General features: G+C 36.4%; 1 protein-coding gene across 1 annotated transcript in view; it reads left to right on the forward strand.

The window, feature by feature from the left end:
* COLQ (collagen like tail subunit of asymmetric acetylcholinesterase) overlaps positions 1–22,412 on the forward strand; it is a 3,098,435-nt gene that overhangs the window by 1,657,994 nt on the left and 1,418,029 nt on the right. The window contains exon 7 of the mRNA XM_044066844.1: positions 15,372–15,434. Coding sequence (XP_043922779.1) covers positions 15,372–15,434 — 63 coding nt within the window. The remainder of the gene's footprint in view (positions 1–15,371; positions 15,435–22,412) is intronic.

Consider the following 22,412-nt stretch of genomic DNA (forward strand, 5'->3'; position numbering starts at 1 on the left):
GTAGGTTCAGTATATTTTGTACTATTTTGCACTATCCCAGAGCATATCTGCAAGTTGCCACTTAGATTCTTGACATAGCTAAAGAAGGCTTTGTGGTTATCTTTCGAATGCTTGGCTATTTTTCTTTTGAAGTTTGCCTTGGATGATTTGATGAGGGACCTTAGTTTCTTACTGATACTGATCAGGGATGTCTTTCCTTCTTGGGATTTGCTTTTTTTCTGAACTAGTTTCCTCCTTTTGTTGTATAACCTGTTTATGGCAGGAGTCCACCAGACTGGTTTCCTTCTCTTTGGGGAGTGAGTCTTGGTTTTGCTAGGGATGGCACGATCCATGCATCCTTGTAGGTACTCATAGAGTGCAATTGTAAAGGATTCTGCATCTTGGGCAGTGTTATCCTTTAACATGGGGGCTGTGAAACTTACCACCTCTGCCTTAAGTAAGGTGAAGTTTGCTTTAGAAAAGTTTCACTGTGGTTTCCTTGGTTGGGGGTGGTGGTGGAGTGTGGACATCCAGGGTGATTAGTTTATGGTCTGATCTAACCAGTGACGGGTTGACCTTCGGTACGGAGCACCTGTTGCCCATGTTGGTGATGACCAGGTCCAATATGTTGTGGCCTCTGGTAGGGGAGTTTACCAGCTGATCTAGGGCATTTGAGTTGATAAATTCCAGGAAGCCCTGAGCCGGGGACTTAGTACTCAAGTAGTTTTCCCAGTTAATGGTAGGGTAACTGAAATCTTCCAAGATCAGGGTGTTCGGTAGGACCTTCATGTTTTCCAGTGTCTCCAGAAAGGCGGAGTTGTGGTCCTGGGTCATGGAGGGTGATCTGTAGCAGGCCACAATTTGCATTGCAGATTTGCCTGATGTTAGTTGCAAATGGATGATCTCAGAGGTATCATGCTGCGCCACTAACCTAGAGGTGTGAGTATCCTTGATGAATATGGATACACCCCCTCCTTTTGTGTTTCGGTCCATGTTCTGTGGCCGAAATGTATGGTATGAGTTGTAGCCCAGTAGTGCTGGAGTGCTCTCTGGAGCCTTGAACCAGGTTTCAGTTACTGCTCAGATGTCGACGTTCTACATACTTTGGAGTGCTTCGAGCCCATGCATTTTGAGATTTAAACTCCTGGCGTTGAGTAGTATAACCCTCAATTTTTTACTTGTGCTGTTTACAGAGGTGGGTTTGAATTTTGAGCCTTGCCTAAAAAAGGCACTAAGGGGGCAGCAAGAGCCTTGGCCAGTATTCGAAAGCCAAGGGGTGACAGGTGCAAGCCGTCTCTTGCGAAGCAACATGGCTTGTCGAACATGTCATCCCAGGCTGACAGACACTGGATCCCCTTTGAATGACACCAGAAGCTTAGCCAATTGTTGAAATTGATCATTTTTTCTTTATACTGAGGTATCATTCTTGGTGAGGACAGGATGCTACTTAGGGTCAGGGTCATACCCGTCTGGGCTACATGATCAGAGAGCTCTTCCATGTCTCTTTTCATGTAGTCCAGGGAGGTACGGCTCAGGTCATTCACACCAACATGAGCAATGACAGAGTCATATTTGTACTTGTTCTGGAGTGACCTGAGTGCTTGTGTTATGTTGCGGATTCTGGCTCCCGACAGGCAGCCAACAGTAACCTTCTCCTTGTCAAGCCTAGTGAGTGGGGTGTCAGTGTGCCTTACTATTGAGTCATCTATTACTAGTGTGTTAGGTATGTTATTTCACCTTAAGGGCTGTGATTGTGCGGCACATTGATTTTGTGTTTTATGTGTTGTCTGGTTTGTGACGGGAGGTGCAGGTTTTGTGGGTGTCTGCTTTGGAGCTCTCTGATGCTTTTGCAGGTTTTTATTTAGAGCCTCCAAGTATGATTTTGTGTATTTATGTGTATTTTCTGCCAGTGCTGGTTTAGTACATCTCTGTGAGGCTGGAGGTGTGGTGCAAGTGTTAACCTTCTCCTCATGACTGTCTGTTCCAGTCTTGGGTGGAGATACCTTAGCCTCCAGTTTGGCTGTATAATTGCATCTCTCACATATGTTAGTGTTTTGTGGTAGGAGGAGAGGGCTGTCTGTGCTTCAACTGAAACAGTTCTTGAAAGGGGTTTTACATGTTCGCCCACCTAGAACACAGATGGCTTCTTGTTGAGATATTAATTTTATACTGGTGAAACTTTTGAACCTGCTCATAAGGCTGAGTTGAAGTTCTTATCTTAAAAAACAGTTTTGTAATTGCACTGACTCTTGGAAGAAGAGTATCTGTGTTGCAAACTCTTACGGTGAGTAAGCCTTATTGAATCCTTCACATGGATAGCGTAACTTTGAGAATAAACCCTTCATTTATGCCTGTAGTGGTTTCAGGGTTTACCTTGAGGTGAACTATACAACTTCCTGTTTTCTATCCAGAACCAAAAATAGGGGCAAAAGAATTTTACACACTCTTGTTGTCCACAGAAAGCTCATATACCACATTGACAGGGGGAAAAGCTTCAGGAAGTCTGATCAACAGTTTATTTCTTATAGATAAAGTGACTACAAGCGTCAAATCAAATTTTAAATGGTTATCTTATGCTGTTGCTTTTTTGTCTCTCACTATATTAAGCCACATCCAGGCAGGCTACTTCTCCTGCTTTTTGGAAAGGATTAGACGCTAGAAATATACTAGAGGCAGCAACTTAGTCATCTATGCAGAATTTCACCAAGTCCTACAAATTGGACTCCATTTCTAGGTCCAGAGCAGGCTTTTCTAGGACTAATCTCTAGTGAGTCTAATCCTTCTTCCTCCCCACTTGTTTGTAAACTCTGGTATTCTACCCATATAGCTTAGTCTAATGCAACAGTGACCTAGTAGTGAACATAGTATAGTTGTGTAAGTAGAAATATACTAGAGGCAGCAACTTGGTCATCTATGCAAAATTTCACCAAGTCCTACAAATTGAACTCCGTTTCTAGGTCCAGAGCAGGCTTTTCTAGGACTAATCTCTAGTGGGTCTAATCCTTCTTCCTCCCCACTTGTATGTAAGCTCTGGTATTCTACCCATATAGCTTAGTCTAATGCAACAGTGACCTAGTAGTGAACTTAGTATAGTTGTGTAAGTAAACTTAACATAACAGTAAATGTTCATATAAATCACTGTTGCACTATGAACACCCTCCATCCCTACAGTCCCCTAATTTTATTATATTTTATGCCGGTGTTTTGTTTTTCCTTTTTCCTTTTTCCTAGAGCATACTTAGACTACAAACTCTGAAGCAAGAAAGCTGTGATGGTTTGCTGCCCTAACCACTGATTTTATACTGCTCTCAAAGAGCTGTTCAGTGATAGGGGTGTGTGGAAGATGCCAACAAGGTTTGAAAGCTGGCCAGCTGTTATAGTGTGGTAGGATATAACCCATATAGCTTAAGCAACTGCAACAGGCCAATTTGTTTGGTAAAAGAAAAAAGTATGAAAAGGGAAGTGAGACGTAGCAGCAGTATTTAACAGATTGATGGTATGTATAGGGCAGAGGTGGTTACTGCTAAGATAAGGTATGCAGTATGTTGTAAAATGCTTGTAGACAGCTTGTGTGGAGTAAGAATGCTGGATTTTCTGATCATAGAGCAGTACTTAGAATATAGCACAAAAAGTAGTAAATATTAAGATAGGAAAGGGATCTGAAAGAAATGAGGTTGAATTTAATAAAGAAATAAAGCTTACGGGGTATTTCATTGCTGTAGAAATGTATATACAAGGAAAAGGTGTCTCTGAACTGAGATAATTAGTGGGAAATATATATCATCTTTTAAAGAAAAAGTTGAAGGGCAAAAGAGAAGCAGTTTATAGAATGCAGATTGCTTACATAGTTTAGTGAAAATGGGGCTGTAGAACATTACAGAAGGGAACTGTTTTACATAAAGAAAATGAAGAGAAAATAAGAGATTGACTGTATAAACAGAGGTCTACAGTTAGGGGTAAAAAAGAGAAAGCATTCCCTTTACTAGCTATGGCAGCATAAGCAGAATTTATCTTCATGTTAAAACTGAGAAATGAAAATGGTGTCTGTGTTGCACTTGGTGATAAGATGAGAACTGAAGAATATTTAAGTAATTTGTATCAAGGAAGAGTGTAGAAGAAAAAAACATTATGAAAGAGGAGGTATGTAAGGCAAAGACGTGGGGCAGGATATAGAAGCTGATTTAAAATGAGAAAAATTGACAACACCATTAAAAAGGGTTACATTTCAGGGAACCTCAGGAGTGAGTTTGAGTTTGTACTTTTAAAAAAATGTAGAGGATAACCAGTTAGATATATTACAATTTTGCATGAATGGTAGGGAAAAGAGCATAGGGTTGTGCGTTATTAAGTTCATTTGGAAAGGTAATTTGAAAAAACACATAGACATTGTATAACTTTGGCTTTGGCTAATATTTTAAGTTGCTTACAAAAATATTGCAGTTGATGTTAAGCATAGGAATGGGGGGGGGTATTAGAAGATAATGTGTTCAGTATTGTGATGAGAAGGAATGTGTAGGAAATAATGCTGACAAGGGTGGGTGGTAATTCAAGAAATAAGGACAAATTGTGAAAAGAGGCCTGAAGATATTACTAAAGCTTTTAATAATATTTCACTAAGGTTATGTTAGAGGTACTGGAGACTTATCTTTTTGGGATAGATTTCCTGGAATAATTAAAGAAATTTATAAAAAATATCATTGTGGTTCCATGTGTAAGTGGATTTTTGGGAAGGATGATAACAATAAGAAATGGTATAAGGCAGGGCTGCTCTATGAGCTTTGTACTTTTTGGTGTAGCAATTAATGCAACAATAAGTGAGTTTAAAAGACAGCTATAAAGGCACATATGGGTGACAGAACAAGATTGTGCAGTTCCCTATTTTTTAACTACACAGATATGCTTTGTGTGATTAGAGATGAGAAACTGGTATGCCATATCTTGGTCATTTGCAAAAGTTACTAAGTCTGGTAGTATTGAAAACTAAATGTAAATGTTTTAGAGGTGCAGTTAGAAAAGGGGAGATTGCTTTTATTTCTAAAGAGATGAAGTGTTAGGGATTCAGCCTGGGGATATAAAGTTATTTTGAACATTTGGAAAGAATTATCAGAACTGAAATTATAATAACTTGGAGGCATTGCACACTATCTTTGATAAGAAGCATTGTTTAATTGCCTTTTATATATATATATATTTTGTTGTAAAATTTTTGAAGTATTTAAAGCGCTGAATATCTTACTAATGTTTTATAATGAATTGATGTGGGAATTGTGTTTTATACTATACATGCAAAGGTGCGCAAGTTTTTAAAATGATCAATGAGTCATATTAACTAAAGGAAGTGACGTTAATACCTATTAAGGTATAAAAGTGATCTGAATGTATACTTTATTTGTGGCCTGATGAAGCCTACGGGTGAAAGCGCTTGCCGATCTATTGTACTTTAATAAAATCAAGTTATTAGTTCATTTACTTTGGTCGATCCGTTTCTTTGGCTGTTATACGAGATGAAGTGAAAACCGCTGGATTTTTGCAAGGGGATTTATTGACCGAAGTGTGGAACTTTGTAAACCTGGTATTGACTAAGAATCTTTGGTTCATTTGGAACTTATTTAGAACTGTGGTATTACTGCAAACGCTAAGTGTGGACATTCTGCCTAACGCTCTCCTTCTTGTTTATGCTGTTTGAGTTACTAGATTTCTTAGGAAGAGCGCATTTAAACAGCCAACATTTGTATTCCTATTATTTTTCTCGTTGTATTGATTGGCTATTTAATTTTCCTGATGGCAGAAATTGGAGACGTACAAGTAGAACTCCCATATGTACCGGGAAACAACATGGATAACATCATGAGATTTCACTGTTATGTGGAGGGGAAAGAAAACCCGCTAAAAATGTATGACGTCAGAGACACCACGACGGAAGAGGAGATTATAAAGGAAGCAAATATCAAAGGACTCTCAACGCTATTGCATCAAATGGAAATGGACTTTGTGAAGCTCAAACGCCTCCAACTTCAAAGGCAACACTTTGAAGTATGTATAGAGCGTCGGATTATACCAAGGGGACTTTGCATCTTAAAGATGCCAACGACAGGTACTAGATACCCTGAACTATTATATCAGTGGCAGAAAATTAATATTGATACAAGTATACAGTATATGACATTACTGAACAATTATTTTCTTCCGGAAGAAAAAGTACTCAGGGAACAAGTTATGGAACAACAGAAAAGTATATATTCTATGTTCCCTAAACAAGTTATAGATAAAAGTATTGAAAAGTTATTGGGTAATGTATATTTATTTGAGAAGAAATTGTTGGAACAAAAACAGAATAAAATAAACAGAGACACTAGAGACTTTGCAAGGGGCCAGGTCTTTACTTGGCCCAAGGAAGAGAAAATGGCTAATGGAAATGAACCAAAAAAAGTATATGATAGAAAGGATGTAAATGTGGAATGTATAAATAAATGTGTAGATGTACCTTCGAAATTAGATAGTTCAAATAATGATATAGATAAGAATGCCTCTTTAGTAGACATGACCATTAATAAAGAAGTAAGCTGTCCTTTGAATGATGTAGTAACCATGAATAGAACTAATAATCAAATAACTATTGTAGCTGATGTGCACTGTGAACATAGGGAGACACAATTAAATACCAACAATATAGATAACAACGTCAGTGGAGAAGATAATATTCAAGCTGATAGGACAGGGACAACTACAGTATTAAATGAGTTAGAGCATCACAGAGTGGATGCAATAGTTAGAAGAAAGGTCATGAGCCTTAATACTGCGGACATTAATGAAATGACCCCTTTCCCTATAGGAGAGAAATGGAAGGGGGGAGGCAGGGACAGATCAGTGAGTCGGGGAAAGCAAAAGCGAAGGTATATAGATACAGAACACACAGGACCCACGATAAAGAAGATGTGGAACAAGAGCCTAACTCACTGATATGGAACATATCAAGTAAAATATTAATTAGAGAGGAGATTGAAATACTTGAGAAAGGGCTAACTTTTATACCCACAACCAAAAGTGACATAACAGAAACAATAACTGATTTAAAGTTATTTATAAGAAATGTTCAGTTGAAAATAAACTATGGTGGAGTAGATAGAGCAATAAATGATTGTACATTGAGGAAACCTAGCACTTATATACCACAGTTACACCCTTTATTGGAAGCATATTCGAGGTTGGTAGAGGAGGAATTGCATAGGCAAGGTGAACAAAATAAGAATAGGAAGAGACAAGGAAATTTGACCTATAGAGCTAGAAAGACACTTGAAAATCTAAAGAATGACCCTAATATAATGATTAGACCTGCTGACAAGGGAGGGCCTACTGTTATAATGGATATGGAAAAATATGTGTCAAGCATGTTTTTGATGCTAAGTGATGCTAAATATTATACAGAGATTAGTACAAGAGATGTTGACAAGATTATTAGCAATGTTTTTGGTAAGATGTTGTATTTACATCTAGAGGGACAAATATGCCAAGAATTATATGAATTTTGTCAAGTAGAAGAACCCAGAATACCATGCATTCAAGGGGTCCCAAAAATCCACAAAAATCCTACCGTACCACCTATGAGACCTATTGTGGCAGGTAGAGGTTGGATTACGAAACCCCTGTCATTATACATAGAATCTAAATTAGGACCAGTAGTAGAGAAATATACACATATACTAAAAGACACGAAACAATTTCTATCCATGTTATATGAATACATGGAAAAAGAAATAATGGTACCGAACTACTGGTTGGTTACCTTGGATGTAACATCATTATTTACTAATATTCCAAATATACAGGGAATTGAAAGTATACGTAAATGTTTATTACAAGCACAGACTTATACTACATCGCAGGTTGAGGCTATATGTTATTTGATGGAAATAGTATTAAATAAAAATGTGTTTACATTTAAGCAAAGGGTATACATTCAAAAGGATGGTGTAGCTATGGGCACATCATGTGCCAATAGCTACGCCAACCTTGTAATGGCTAACTGGGAAAATGAATACTTATTTACCCTAGAATCTTATCAAGAACATGTTGGATTTTATGTTCGGTTTGTAGATGATTTGTTCCTCATTTGGAAATCAAATGAGGAACAGTTAAAAATCTTTGTTCGGGAAATGAATTCATTAACAGGATTTCTAAAATTTACAATGACAGCATTCCAGAAGTATGTATCATATTTGGATGTATATGTCTAAAAAATACTGGATGGGTATTTAAATACAGGAGTACATCGAAAGACATGCTACAGGAGTTCATATTTACACAGATCTAGTATGCACCCTAAATATGTATTTAAGAATGTGGTTAAAGGACAAGCCATGCGTGTATCTAGATTGAATTCAGCCCACATAGGGTATAGTCAGGAAATTGTGAAACTTAAACAACAATTTATACAAAGATCTTATAAGATACAGGAAATAGATGAAGCCCTTGTTGATCTTGAGGCTTTAAGAAAAGGACGAGCGTATCCATTTTTTGCTGATCAGAGCAAAATAGTGGAAAATAGTGTAGAAAAGAATAGCTTTGACCCTAGGAATATGACAGTGGGCATATATTATACACAAGATGTAAATGAAATCAGAGATGCATATACAAAGTATTGGGAACTTTTACAAGTGGACCCTGTGATTTCTGAAGTAGTAGGAAAGGTGCCTAAATTCACCTATAAAAATAAGTTAAATTTGTATAGAATGTTATGCAGTCCAAATAGAGTTAATAATATGGACAATAGTAAGAAGTTGCCAGCTAATACCAGACCATGTGGGAAATGCAAATTTTGTAATACCATAGATGAATCAGCAAGGTTTAAACATCCAGTAAGCCAGGAAGTTTTTAAATTTTATTGTGAGGCAGATTGTGAAACAACACACGTGCTATACCTAGCTATCTGTCAATTATGCCCAGCCTTTTATGTGGGCAAGACAGACAGACGTCTTAGAGAAAGAATAAGGGAGCATTTATATAACATCAGGATAGGCTCAGATAAAAATGCCCTTTCTAAACATGTAGCTTCTACTTCTATTGAACATAATTTTAAGTTCATGGTAATGTACGTTAATAAACCTACTATACGTAGGGGTCCTATACGTAACACAACCGAACGTAATGAAAGCAAATGGATAATTAAGCTTAGAGCAGATCGTGAACCAGGACTCAATGATAGAGTCCCTATTAAGCCTATTTTAAAAGATAGGAGAATAAAAGTTAATAAAATAGTATAAGTGTTTTCTAACTAGATAGTTGACCTGGTACAATACCAAAAGATAGAACAGACTTTATGTCATATAATTTTAAATTTGATTATATAATGTACTATAGACAAATGTATTATAGACATGGTTTCAGTATTACATTACTGATATATGAGTATGACCAGCGCATAACACAATACATATTATGTGTGATATACTATATATACATTTACATTAGTTAGATAGAGGATGTTAATTAGATAGGGGGTAACATTATGTTAGGCCACTTAATTCCTATGCCACAGTAATAACCTTGAGGATTACAGTTATAGGTATATGATTTAGTTAACATTATCAGTTAGGTTTTTACATAGTTAGAATAAATTCCATATATAAAAATTTTATGTTTCACGTTTTTAAACTGATATGTTGTTTTTAGAAAAAGTTATAAAATTTTAATAATTGATAATTAATTTTTTGATATATGTAATTATAAATATTTCGTTTTTCATTTTGCTTCATTCTAAGCAATACTATTGTACCTTACATTTCAACATATGCATCTTGTAGGCATGTACCCTAAGTATTGCTTAAAAAGGAGACCTGGCTAAAGGGCATATAGTATAGTTTAGTTTAGACATAGATTCATGTACCATTATTGAGAACTGAACAAATGGTAAAGATTATTATTAACAAATATTCTTGATTTAAATGTGCACCTGGTTATACTATTGTTTTATATATACTGTACGTAGTAAATGCGTGAAATGTGGTAAAAATGCGAAAACGATCAAACTCGTATGCATATATTTTTAAAAGCTAAATAGCAATTTTATTTATATATATATTTTGTTGTAAAATTTTTGAAGTATTTAGAGCGCTGAATATCTTACTAATGTTTTATAATGAATTGATGTGGGAATTGTGTTTTATACTATACATGCAAAGGTGCGCAAGTTTTTAAAATGATCAATGAGTCATATTAACTAAAGGAAGTGACGTTAATACCTATTTAGGTATAAAAGTGATCTGAATGTATACTTTATTTGTGGCCTGATGAAGCCTACGGGTGAAAGCGCTTGCCGATCTATTGTACTTTAATAAAATCAAGTTATTAGTTCATTTACTTTGGTCGATCCGTTTCTTTGGCTGTTATACGAGATGAAGTGAAAACCGCTAGATTTTTGCAAGGGGATTTATTGACCGAAGTGTGGAACTTTGTAAACCTGGTATTGACTAAGAATCTTTGGTTCATTTGGAACTTATTTAGAACTGTGGTATTACTGAAAACGCTAAGTGTGGACATTCTGCCCAACGCTCTCCTTCCTGTTTATGCTGCTTGAGTTAATTGCCTTTTGCTGAATAAAGAAATTTATTTGACACGTGTATCCTTTGCCTAAATAATTGGAGGCAGAATTGATGGGGTTGATTTATTCCATCACTGGGACCTTCAGTCTAAGCCAAGTTAATAAGGGAATTTTGTATATAAGGAAACTAAAATGAGGTTAAATATCATCCATTCCATATTTTCTATCTTCTTTGCATGTAGTAACAGTAGATAAACTTTGATGTGAGAGGATACTTTGTTCACTTTATTATTAAAGAATTGTCTTTTATTTTTACATGGAATTACAAGGTATGAAGCTGAAAGGAAGTTTGAAGGGCACGATACAGTACAAATAAAGTGAGAAGTTGTTACTTTGGAAGGATGTAGTAAAACTGAATGTAGAGCATAGAAAACTTTGGTTTACAGAAATTGTAAATGGATATTATTTATTTTATTTATTTATTGCTATTTTATAACTGGGAGGTGGGCTGGTCAGTTGACTCTTCACCCACAGCCTGGACCCCAAAGGAGCAGTAGAAGAGAACAGATAATTAACATTTATGATATAGATGCACATATGTACTTACCCAGTCATCCAGCATTCAACAGAGCATATTTAAAAATACTAACTAAAACATAGGACATTTGGGTAAGGCTTGTACTTCATTAACATAACAATTTACATTTATGGCGCAGATGTGAATACAAGTTTAGTACTTTTTTCAACATTCACTATTTATGTTATTTTTATTTCAAATTGGGACTGAGAGAAGCTGTTTATAAAAAGAAAGATAAAATATGAATCTGATATTTGCAATTTTATAAGGAGGTTACCCCATAAGAAAATTCCTGTGAGACATGACATGAGATAAAAAATGAAGAAGGAGTGGATGTATTCCTGTATGGGGTGTGATGAGAAGGAAACTATTAATCATCAATTTTGAGGTTTAAACTTAAAGGGTTTTGTAATTTAATATAGCAGAAAAGTGCTAATGTATTTGCAAGATCTAAAATTTGGTATATGGATGTTATAATGTTGACAGCTGGTGATGCAGAACAATGGTATCACAGAGTGTATGGGTATTATGGAAAAGAAAGTATGAAGAGTCCTTATAGGGTCTATATTAGAGCATCAAAGTTTCAAAACTTCGAATGTTCTAATATTGAACCCTATTCAATGAAAGCTGAAAATATCGAAGCAACAGAAAACCAAATTTTTTTATTGGGAAAGAATTCGGTTGTCCGTTTCTGTTGCTTCGGTATTTTCAGCTCTGTGGTGGAAAGTTACGGGTCGGGTTTAGGTAAGTGTGCGATTGAGTGCGGGTTAGGGTAGTTAGGGTTAGGGTGCGGGTTAGGTATGTGTGCGATTGTGTGGACATGAGGGTTAGAGCAGGTTAGGTGAGTTAGGGCTAGGGTGCGGGTTAGGTATGTGTGCGATTGTGTGGACGTGAGGGTTAGGGCAGGTTAGGTGAGTTAGGGTTAGGGCATGGGTCAGGTAAGTGTGCGATTGTGTGGACGTGAGGGTTAGGGTGGGGTAGGTGAATTAGGGTTAGGGCACGGGTGAGGTGAGTGTGCGATCGTGAAGGACCTTAGGGTTAGGGTTTGGATTAAGGTAAGCAGATAGTTAGTGGTGTGTGTATAGTTTAGTGTAGGGTTAGGTGTAAGATTTTAGGTGTATGTGTGTGGATTGATGTTTGTTTGGCGTGCTTGTGTTGTGTGCATGTGTTTAGGAACAGCAAATATTTTCCCTAGGAAAAAATTCGCTCTTCTGTATGTTCGATGTTTTCCGCTTTCGCTGAATAGAGTTCGATATTAGAACATTAGAAGTTTTGAAACTTCGATGTTCTAATATAGAGCCAAGACTGGAAAAAAAATAAGCAGTTAATCAAATTGCAAGATGGTTTTATATAACTGACAGTGGACAATATATGGTTGTTTCATGTAAGACTTAGCATATTTTTTATTTGTTATTATTTGAATTTATTTCTGTTCTCCTGTTAATATTGGTTGAAATATAATTTGGGATTTATATTCTCAGTAAAACATGCTTCCCATTTTACTGAAAAGTGCAGCGGAATATTTTATAGTTACCTGAGTTATACCAACTCAAGCAGATTGGACCTACATATAATGTTTCATCTGAAGGTTGGCACCTCAGATATGCAGCATCAATACTGGAAAATGTATTCAGGTACCCATTGTGGGAATAGAACCCGTATGCGAATATGTTTGTGTGATTGTAGTTGCTTGGGTGCTTCATGTGAGAGTATGCATTTGTGTGTGTGTGTGTGTGTGTGTGTGTGTGTGTGTGTGTGTGTGTGTGTGTGTGTGTGTGTGTGTGTCTATTACTATGCTTGATCTACGCTGCCTGTAACATGATCTGTGGCTAATATGAATAGGGGATCATGGATGTGGGGTGTGCTTGCACTAGAGGTGTGTGTGTGTGTGTGTGTGTGTGTGTGTGTGTGTGTGTGTGTGTGTGTGTGTGTGTGTGTGTGTGTGCATGCATGCATGTGCGCGAATATGTTTGTGTGACTGTATTTGAGTGCTACTTGGGAGAGTATATGTGTATGTGTCTATGTGCATGCATGATGTCCACTGCTTGTAACGTGATCTCTACCTGATATGAATAAAAGATCATGGGTTCAGAATGTGTGTGTGTGTGTGTGTGTGTGTGTGTGTGTGTGTGTGTGTGTGTGTGTGTGTGTGTGTGTGTGTGTCTGAATGTATGTCGCTATATTTGTATGTGGGACAGTGGTGCGCGCCTCTTAATTTCTTGGTACCTGCACTACTTATATGTGCAGAATGGAAAGTACTATGTTGAGCAGTTGTCCCATCTTAGCTGAACAATTCCTAGTCATACTAATTGTATTTTAATGTAGTTTATTACTATGCAGTTTTACTGATGTCTATGAATCACATTAAATCATAGAAGTGCAACTTGATTCTTTGATCATGATTAAGAATTCTGCCTTATGACTTTTAAAAATTAAAAAAATCACTAATATGTGTCCTAAAAGAACATGACAGAGTAGTACCCCACTGCAAGTGGTATGTAGGATACTCTCCAAAGGAGTCACCTAAGTTTTGTAAACATCAGATACTCAGAAATCATACTGCATGTTAATCCGAAGGAGCATTATACAGTACCCCGTAATCAAAGGAAGTGTTGAGAACAGTAATATGATGTAAATAAATTTCCATGACTATGGGAATGTTCAGTCATCAGAAGATAAATAATGCATAGCCATAACAGCTGGTTAAGTGCCAAAGATCCTTTTATATGTTTGCTTGCTGTAAAAAATGTTGATTTTTTGTTATGATGGTCCAAGGGCACAAGAACTACCATAACAAACCTTTGTTAAGACCTTAACTCAGATGTCATAACTTACCATCCTGCTCATATATATTTTAAATTATTGGTTGTTTTCCTGGCATGTAATCCTTTGTAGTGCATGGAGGACCATCAATCTGTAACGCTTACCTCATATACATTATGGTATTTTCCTCATTCAGGTGCAGTAGCTATAAGACAGAATGCTGTTCAATAGGGTGCACATTACGGGTTCAGACAGTAGAAGGCCAGACCATACCAGGTTAGAATGAATTTGCAGTGTGTAGCATCCAAGAGGTTGGAAGGTCAGAATGGTGACTAGTACAAATATGTATTATGCCTTAGTTTTGAAATGGTGCTGGCCAGTCATGTACAATATAGGATGTAGAAAGCTAAATACTCATTATCTAGGTCCTCTACATCGTTTAGATGAACCATACATGCACTGAATGCAATGTAGTAATGCAGCTGTTGAACGGAAGGTGGAGAATATTGGTGGTGAGTTATGTGTGAGTGCATGTATGCACAAGTGTGTGTGTGTGTGTGTGTGTGTGTGTGTGTGTGTGTGTGTTTGTGTGTGTGTGTTTGTATAAATGCTTGCAAGGTGTTCTGTGTGAATAATTTATGGGGGAGTAGTAAACATACCATGGAGCTTTCAGTGGCTTTACAGTGTATTTTAAATGTTCGCTGGTTTGGCCTTCACTAACTTGTTCCCTTAATTATTATGGCACCAACATTAATTCATTATCAGACCTCAAAACTGGAGAATATTAGTAAGTAGGTTAGAGCTGCAGCCATTGTCATTGCATAGTATATCATTATAGTATATATATATATATATATATATATATATATATATATATATATATATATATATATATTTAGATATTGTGTATTTTTAGTGCAGCAAGTAGTATGAGGTATGTAGGGAGCAGTTCAGTATTGATTGGATTAATAATGTGGTCAAGAAAAACATTTCATACTGTGAAATTCAAGACAACGTAGATTTTATTCAAAAAGTACAAGCAGAAAAATGCTCTATTTTTTTGTTCATAAAATGATTTAATGCAGAATTCAGAAGTCATAAACCATGAAAAACTTAACTCTACATTTTCACCAAATAGCTCACTGTGCAGTTCATTTCTGTAGACATTCTTTGAAGAGAAAATGTACTTGTTATTTTAATGTAAATCACTGCTAAATTTCTGACCACTTTTTAACAACATATATTTCTTATCAGTGTGTAATATGTTAACAGGTACAGAGAAATGTTTCTCTAAACTCAAGATTTCTGTGATTATGAGCCAGAAACACACTATATTAGGTGATGCAAATTCATCTCAGTTCCTTAAACGGTATTCATTTTCTTGGATCATTTACATTTTGTGGTTTAGTTCTGCTACAGAGGCACCTGCACATAAAATATATGTGAATCTCTGCATTTTATTTCAATCAAAACACATTTTTTCCTCCATGAAATAAATAATATGTACTATTCTAGGGTGAAAAGGGTGATCCGGGATTAAGAGGACCGCCCGGACCAAGAGGACCAGTGGGCCCCAAGGTATGTGAGTTGTCTCTTGCGTTATACATGTAGCCCACTTGTTTCTTAGACTACACATTTCCTCTGCTGTGTCTCCTTTAATGCTGTTGTCTATCTCAGTGATACAGAACTTTACAGGAGTTTACAAATGATCATATCTAGCATTCACACTTCAGATAGCTTTATGTACATTGTTGTTTGTATATATTTTACTGCTCTGTGGAATCATTTATCACCTGTAGAGAAGAATCCAAATAAAATGTTTCAAGACCACAGCCTATGCTTTGATGGTAGCTGCTGCCTTTGTAATTTCCTTTTCAGAAAGATTAGTGCTGCCCTTTTACTAGAGTTTTAACAGGAAGAGTATAATTTGTGCCCGTCTAATGTGAAGAATATTTCAAATCAGCACTGAATTTTGATGAGACTGCTCAGATATGTAAGTAAACATCATATTGTGCACATTAGTGTATTGCCTGTGGGTAGGATTCATAAAGAAACACTTTGCAACACAAATCAGCATAATGCTGTACATTAATATTAACTGAACATTGCAGTTCATGAGAGTACCTTTCTGTAGTGCTGTTGCACAGTATACATCTCTGTAAGGAGCTTGTAGTAATTTTTACCAAAAATTACAGCATGGCACAGTGAACTGTGAGAATTCTTACACTTTGTGCTTCAGACATCATTCTTAAACAGACCTGCTACTGAGGCACCTACACATAAAATATAGGTCATGTTCCCGAAGGACTACTTGTCATCATATGGACAGTGAGGCAGTGTGGTGTACAGGTCATTTAGGACTTCTCCGTCTGTATACAAAGGGATGTGCTTGCTTTGGAGACTTCTAATGAAGTGAGGGGCCAGCCATACATCTCTGTGCCCCTTAGTATCTGGAATTGCTCTCTACATATACACTATTCAGCTTGATACATCTACTGTCTAGTTAACAGCAGCTTATAAAAAGGTGTACACAAAGCAGTGGTATAAAACAACATATTTAAGAATCACAGATGAAGTGCTGAGTCATAATTTTGTGTGAGTTAGCACTTTAGCTCTGAGATTATTTGAGTTAAGAGTAGAACAAGCCATGTTCTGTTACACCATACATCTCTGTGGCATGTTTGTTTTTAATATTAATGCATTATAGCATGTTAATATTTAGTACAGTCCTGCACTGTAATTTTGAAGGGGAATTTTCATGACTCCCACTCCATGTATGGTGTCTCAGCACTTCTTTCTGTACAAGCAGTATGAAATGTTTGTTGAAGGGTGATTCCATCTAACAAAATGTATGTGAACCATTAACAGCATTATATAACTAGAAGCATTCATCAGTGTAAAAGTAAAGCCTATCTGATTCTGCTGGAATGTTTCTGAATGTTCTGTACATACACACACACACACACACATATATATATATATATATATATATATATATATATATATATGTGTGTGTGTGTGTGTGTGTAAGGGAATTGTCTTATCCTATGTATTGAAATGTTTATATATTGTGGAAGCTTCAAGCAGCAGGCACACTAGTTTTTGTAAAAAAAAAAAAAAGTGGTTTTATTTGGGCAAACAAAAATAACTTTGCCAAAACAGGAACCCAAGGGTAGCAATAAAGGGAAAATAAAACAGCAACTGAGTAGAGCAATCTTTACCACAAAATCAGTTTAGTTCACTGTCTACTGCAATGGCAGTGCTTAGCAAAAGAGCAAACACAAATTTCAGCATTGGCAGTGTTAAATCTTCTTTGTCTTTCGGCTTTCCCAGTTAGGGGTCACCACAGTGGATCACCTTGTCCACTCATGATTGCAGGGGAGTTTCACAGTGTTGAGTTGCTAGCCCGGCGCCCAACCTTCCACAGAAGGCACACACATGCACGCAGTCACACCTAGGGCCAACTTAGAGAGTCCAATCCACCTACAGCATGTCTTTGGGATGTGGGAGGAAACTGGAGCACCTCGTGGAAACCCACGTGACCACAGGGAGGACATGCAGACTCCACACAGAAGACACCCCAGCCGAGGATCAAACTAGAGAACCTCTTGCTGGGAGGCAGCAACACTAACCACTGCACCACCATGGCTGCCCTGCGGATAGTCTTAAATAATGTTTAAAATCAGTGACATCCCATCAAAAAAAGTCTTTAGCAGAACTACGTACAACAGTTAATTCAAAGTTCCTCCTCTCCAGGGCATGTGCATTTGGAATATAAAATCTCTTGCCAGTGCTTTTCTGTATGAGCAAACCAAAGTCACTGGCACATGAAACCTTGTACCGACAGTTGTCCAGTTAAACAACTCTGGGTCTCAGCTATTAGAGCTTTTACTGCTATTAATTACTAAAACTCCAACCACGGCTGACAGAGCCAATTACTCCAGCCTTGATGTGTCCGTCCTTTACTATATACTGCAGATTCCTCTGTACTCTTAAACCAGTAACATTTTCCATATTGCCATTACCCCTGGCCTTATAAAGATGCAGGTATGTAGGTACTTTCCAATAACTGACAGCAGGTAATTCTCTTTAAAGGGGACCAGCCCCTCTTCCTTGTTAATGCACATTTTCCCACACTTACAAACTTCTGTTTCACTTCTTTTTACATACTCTCTTGTATAATTACAGCACTGACTAACTACACATCTATAGCTTTGCGTTCTGATCATATCTGCTAGGCATTTACACAATGGAACCATCACTCTGTGTTACAATAGGTATCTATATAAGATTTTTCATGTGATGTTTTCACATAAAAAAGTGAAAAAAAAATTTAAATTTGACTATGTTTATCCTGTAATGAGTACATCTCTACTTTCAGTTTCCCCTTTTTCCTTCCCTAAAAATAACTTTTGACTTTTTATAAGATAAAAATAACTACTATAGAGCACAGATATATCCTGCAGTACTGTAATGCCTATCTACACTATGGTTGAGAGTGCATACATTTTTGTCTTTTTAAGCTTGAGTTAACATGGACAACACAAATCGAACTTTCACCCCTTAGTGGATTTTCATTTTCTTAAGTGAAATTTCTTCTTCCTATGCATTATATGTACATGTACATGTATACGTAATTTATTAAGGCTGGAACACAAAAGGTCCAAAACTGTAAAATTAAAAAAGGGAAAAAAAATGATGTATGAAACTTTGCCAAAACTATGTTTGAGTTTTGTAATGGTTGGAGTAACCATTAGATACTGAAGCTATGCTAGTAGCAAGCATCAGTCTGTCACATTTTAACTTTTTTGCTCTAGCTTTAGTAATATCAAAGCAGGGCAAGTCATTTTACTTCACATTTTAAACCCCGAGGAGTCATAGTATAGTTTCTACCATCTGCTTTAACTTGATCAGGTGATATGATGTAACCACTCGTAGCTTATATCCTGACTGTTGAACGCATGCATGAATTTACTATTTTATTGTGTGCATTGACTTGGTTCTGCTATGAAACATGGACTTCCTGAAAGTCGATACTTCAAACGAATGAAAAAAATACCCAAAAAGGGCGGAAAACTTTTTTTTATATGCGTTTTTTTGCAGGAGGGCACTCTCCCCAACCCCTGAACTTGTATATACCAAATCCACAGTCGTACCAACTAAAAGAAAGGAGAAATCTCTCTAACAAGTGAATCATTGCCGGACAACACTTAGAAACCACATCAGCAATGATTTCCTATGGAAAATAGCATTCAGTGTTATGTCCTTCATCTTTTTTTCTTTGTGCTACTGATGCTCGAGCAGTTTCATCTTGATTATATGTAAGGGACAGCAAGATTCACTTATAAAATAACTGAATAAATACTTTATTGTGTCACAATAAAAGCTTGCTTAAAAAAATCTACATATACAAATGCTCCTTGTTAGTATGCTTAAAATATGAGCCTACTTAATTAATTCATATAATTGCCATTCTGTTTTTCTGATTTTCTTCTTATAGATTCATAGCTAAGTACTAGGCTAGCTGCCCTTGCAGGCCATTTTAAGCTTAGTTAATTTCCCTTTTTCTGCTCAAAATAACCTATCCCATTTGGTTATAGATTGGTCTTACCCATCCCAAGGGTCAATACATGTATATTAACCCTAAGGGATCATACCATAGATAATTTGAGGGGACCCATGCATGTTTAAAGCATTTAGGAGCTGCTCTGTCCATTAGTAGTACAGGAGACAGTCCATGGGTAAATCCTCTGTTTCCCATCCATATATCTAAGTTGTGCTTGAAACTGGACAGGGATGAACTCTGTTTTGTGTGGATAGGGAGTCTGTTCCATGTTCTTATTTTATAAAGAGATTTTGTGAAGTAAGAAAATCCATCTTAGACATAATTCAGTGATATCTTTAAAAAGTTTTACTAGTAAGCATCTTCATTTACATACATTGCTGTATCAGCTTTCTAACTTTAGATCGAAACATATTCTTTTGATCTAAAGTTGATCATTCAGAGAACATCAAACATCTGTATCAGTGATGCACTGAAACATCGACAAGCCCAAAATCGAAATAACAGGTTTAAGACATGTAGTAAGTCAACACTGTGAAGAGTGATGTGATGAAAGTGGTGCAGAAAGCCCTTTGCCTTACACATGAACTTATACATGAAATAACAGTTACACTACCCAAAGTCTGGCGCTAAGTTAAAACCCTTTAATTTACACATTAACACTTAGTTTTTGTCTTGCACATATATAAATAAATAAGCAAATACAGTCAGAGAATTAAATATACATATAAATAAAGTGTAGTATTTATATCACATGGGAAGAGATTGCAAAATTTCTATAAGAAAAGGAGATTTCCTTTATCCAGCCTTTAACCAGCAGTGCTACCCATACTAGTAGTGTCCAGAATCACTGTGCTACAGAGCAGCAATTATCTACTTGATCCTTAGTGCTATGCATACTGCATGGTGCTCGTTTGTGTCTTAAACCTATTATTTTGATTTTGAGCTTGTTGATGTTTCAGATCATCACTGATACCAATGTTTGACGTTCTCTGTACGATCAACTTCATATTGAAGTTTATATTCAACTTTATATTGCTAGGTTTAAAGTTAGAAAGCCTTGCTGTATCAGCCATATCATTTAAACACACATTTGAGCAGATTCTGTTTCATTCAGTTTCAGTTTCCATACACCTCACCGAATGCCCACTAGAGGGGTCTTAGCCTACCAAGTTCAACATCCTGATGTTGAACTCCTCCATTGCTGTTTTCCATGGGAAATCATTACCAATGCAATTTCTGTGTGTACAGACAGAGATTCTGTTTTTGTAGGTATGTTCCCTTTCTTCTTATTTATGTGACTATGGAACTGGTGTGTATACTTTTGGAGGAAATTAGTTGTAGCTGTTCTTGTTGGGATACATTTGTGTTGAATGAAATTCAGCAAGTTGGGTCATTGTCAAGTTTACACTTGAGTCATAGTGGACACTTCACTTTCAACAATTTTGTTTTTGTACGTTTTTTAAGTTTGAAGAATAAGTTATAGAATGACAACTTTGTGAGCCATAGTACTGAGATTTCAGACAGCATTCATAATTAAAACAGTCTTTTTAATAAAATTCTCCATTAAAGAGATCCATACCTTTAAAACATGTGTTTATCGCATTACTTTGTTTCATGCTAATGACATAAGATATGGCTCTACTTATGAATGTAATCAAAATTCTATATCTGACCAAATACAGATTATACTGGAGTGAAAACAGCATTTTCCTTAAAAAAATTGGAACAGACCTACTTATCATAACGGTGTCCATCTTGGTTGATTCAAACGGAATCAAACATGTCATTTTTTTGGCTACAGATGAGAGATATACATTTCTGAAAATTCTCTCTTCATCCCTTTTCAATTTTTTTAACCATTGTTGTATTCTATTGACTGTAAAAACTTTAAAAAAAACCCACATCTAGAGGAGGCAACATATATCAAGTTCCAACTAAATTATAAGGCATTTTTTTGCAAGACTCTCTTATTTATGTGTAAATGTCAGGGTTAAAATTACAAGTGCATGTTCACTTTTTACTTGAAGTGCTGATGTATTTTCTTAATAGAACATACTTGTAGAACACTAAAATTATTTGCATTGTTCATGTGTGCAGTTACTATACATAGTCTCCCTGTTGTATTTGTATCCCCACAGATTCTTTCCAGTCCTCTTACTGATACATTGCTTACAGACCTCTGCAATAGTTGAAAAGCAAGGGGCTGCCTTAACACTTGTGAAGGTTGGTTATAGAAGGCTCATAAACAGCAGCTGTCACATTTGGGATAGAGGAGTTACATACTTTGTTAGGGTCATGGAAAAAATAATTCATTAACAATATTTCTAGAAGAGTGCATAGTTACATTGCTATAGCGTTCCCTACTGTATACTTGCCCAAAAGTTGTCTTCTGGCATTGTACACCTGGAAGCTTTGTGCAGATTGTTTTGTTCCAGTTTGACTGCTTCTATTTTGTGCTTGCTAAGGAGAAGTTCAAACAACATTTGTAACTCAGCTGCAGGCCTGAGTTAAAATATTGGAAAAGGACATACATTTTTGGTGCACATTCTGCATTGTTTAGGGTCTTTATTCAAGCTCACACGACTACGTGAGAGCCTGCTTTATTTGTTCCATATCTGAATACCACATGTAAGTCTGGATTTGTTTTTAATCTCAGTCGTCTTTTAAATGTTTGCACAGGTCAGTGAAAGTTGCTTTCATTGCTTTACCACCATGATAAGATTTGCAATTTAGTTTTTAATCAAGGAAGTACTATACTGCATCTTTCCTAAGATTTTCAACATTTTTGACACATTTCAAAAATTATACTTTGAATGACATGTGCATGTTATTCCAAACCATGATTTCTCTTACTCTTTGTAGTTTTATCAGCTTAATGGCAAAATATAGGCATCCAGGAGCAAACAAGTGCACAACTGCTCTGTTTAGTAACTTGGCAGCAACTGAGAAGCAAGATTCTGTCATATGACCGCCCACATATATGCTTAGCC

Source organism: Protopterus annectens, chromosome 3.part1 (assembly GCF_019279795.1).
Source record: "Protopterus annectens isolate FY-2018-M chromosome 3.part1, PAN1.0, whole genome shotgun sequence".
Lineage (NCBI taxonomy): Eukaryota > Metazoa > Chordata > Ceratodontiformes > Protopteridae > Protopterus > Protopterus annectens.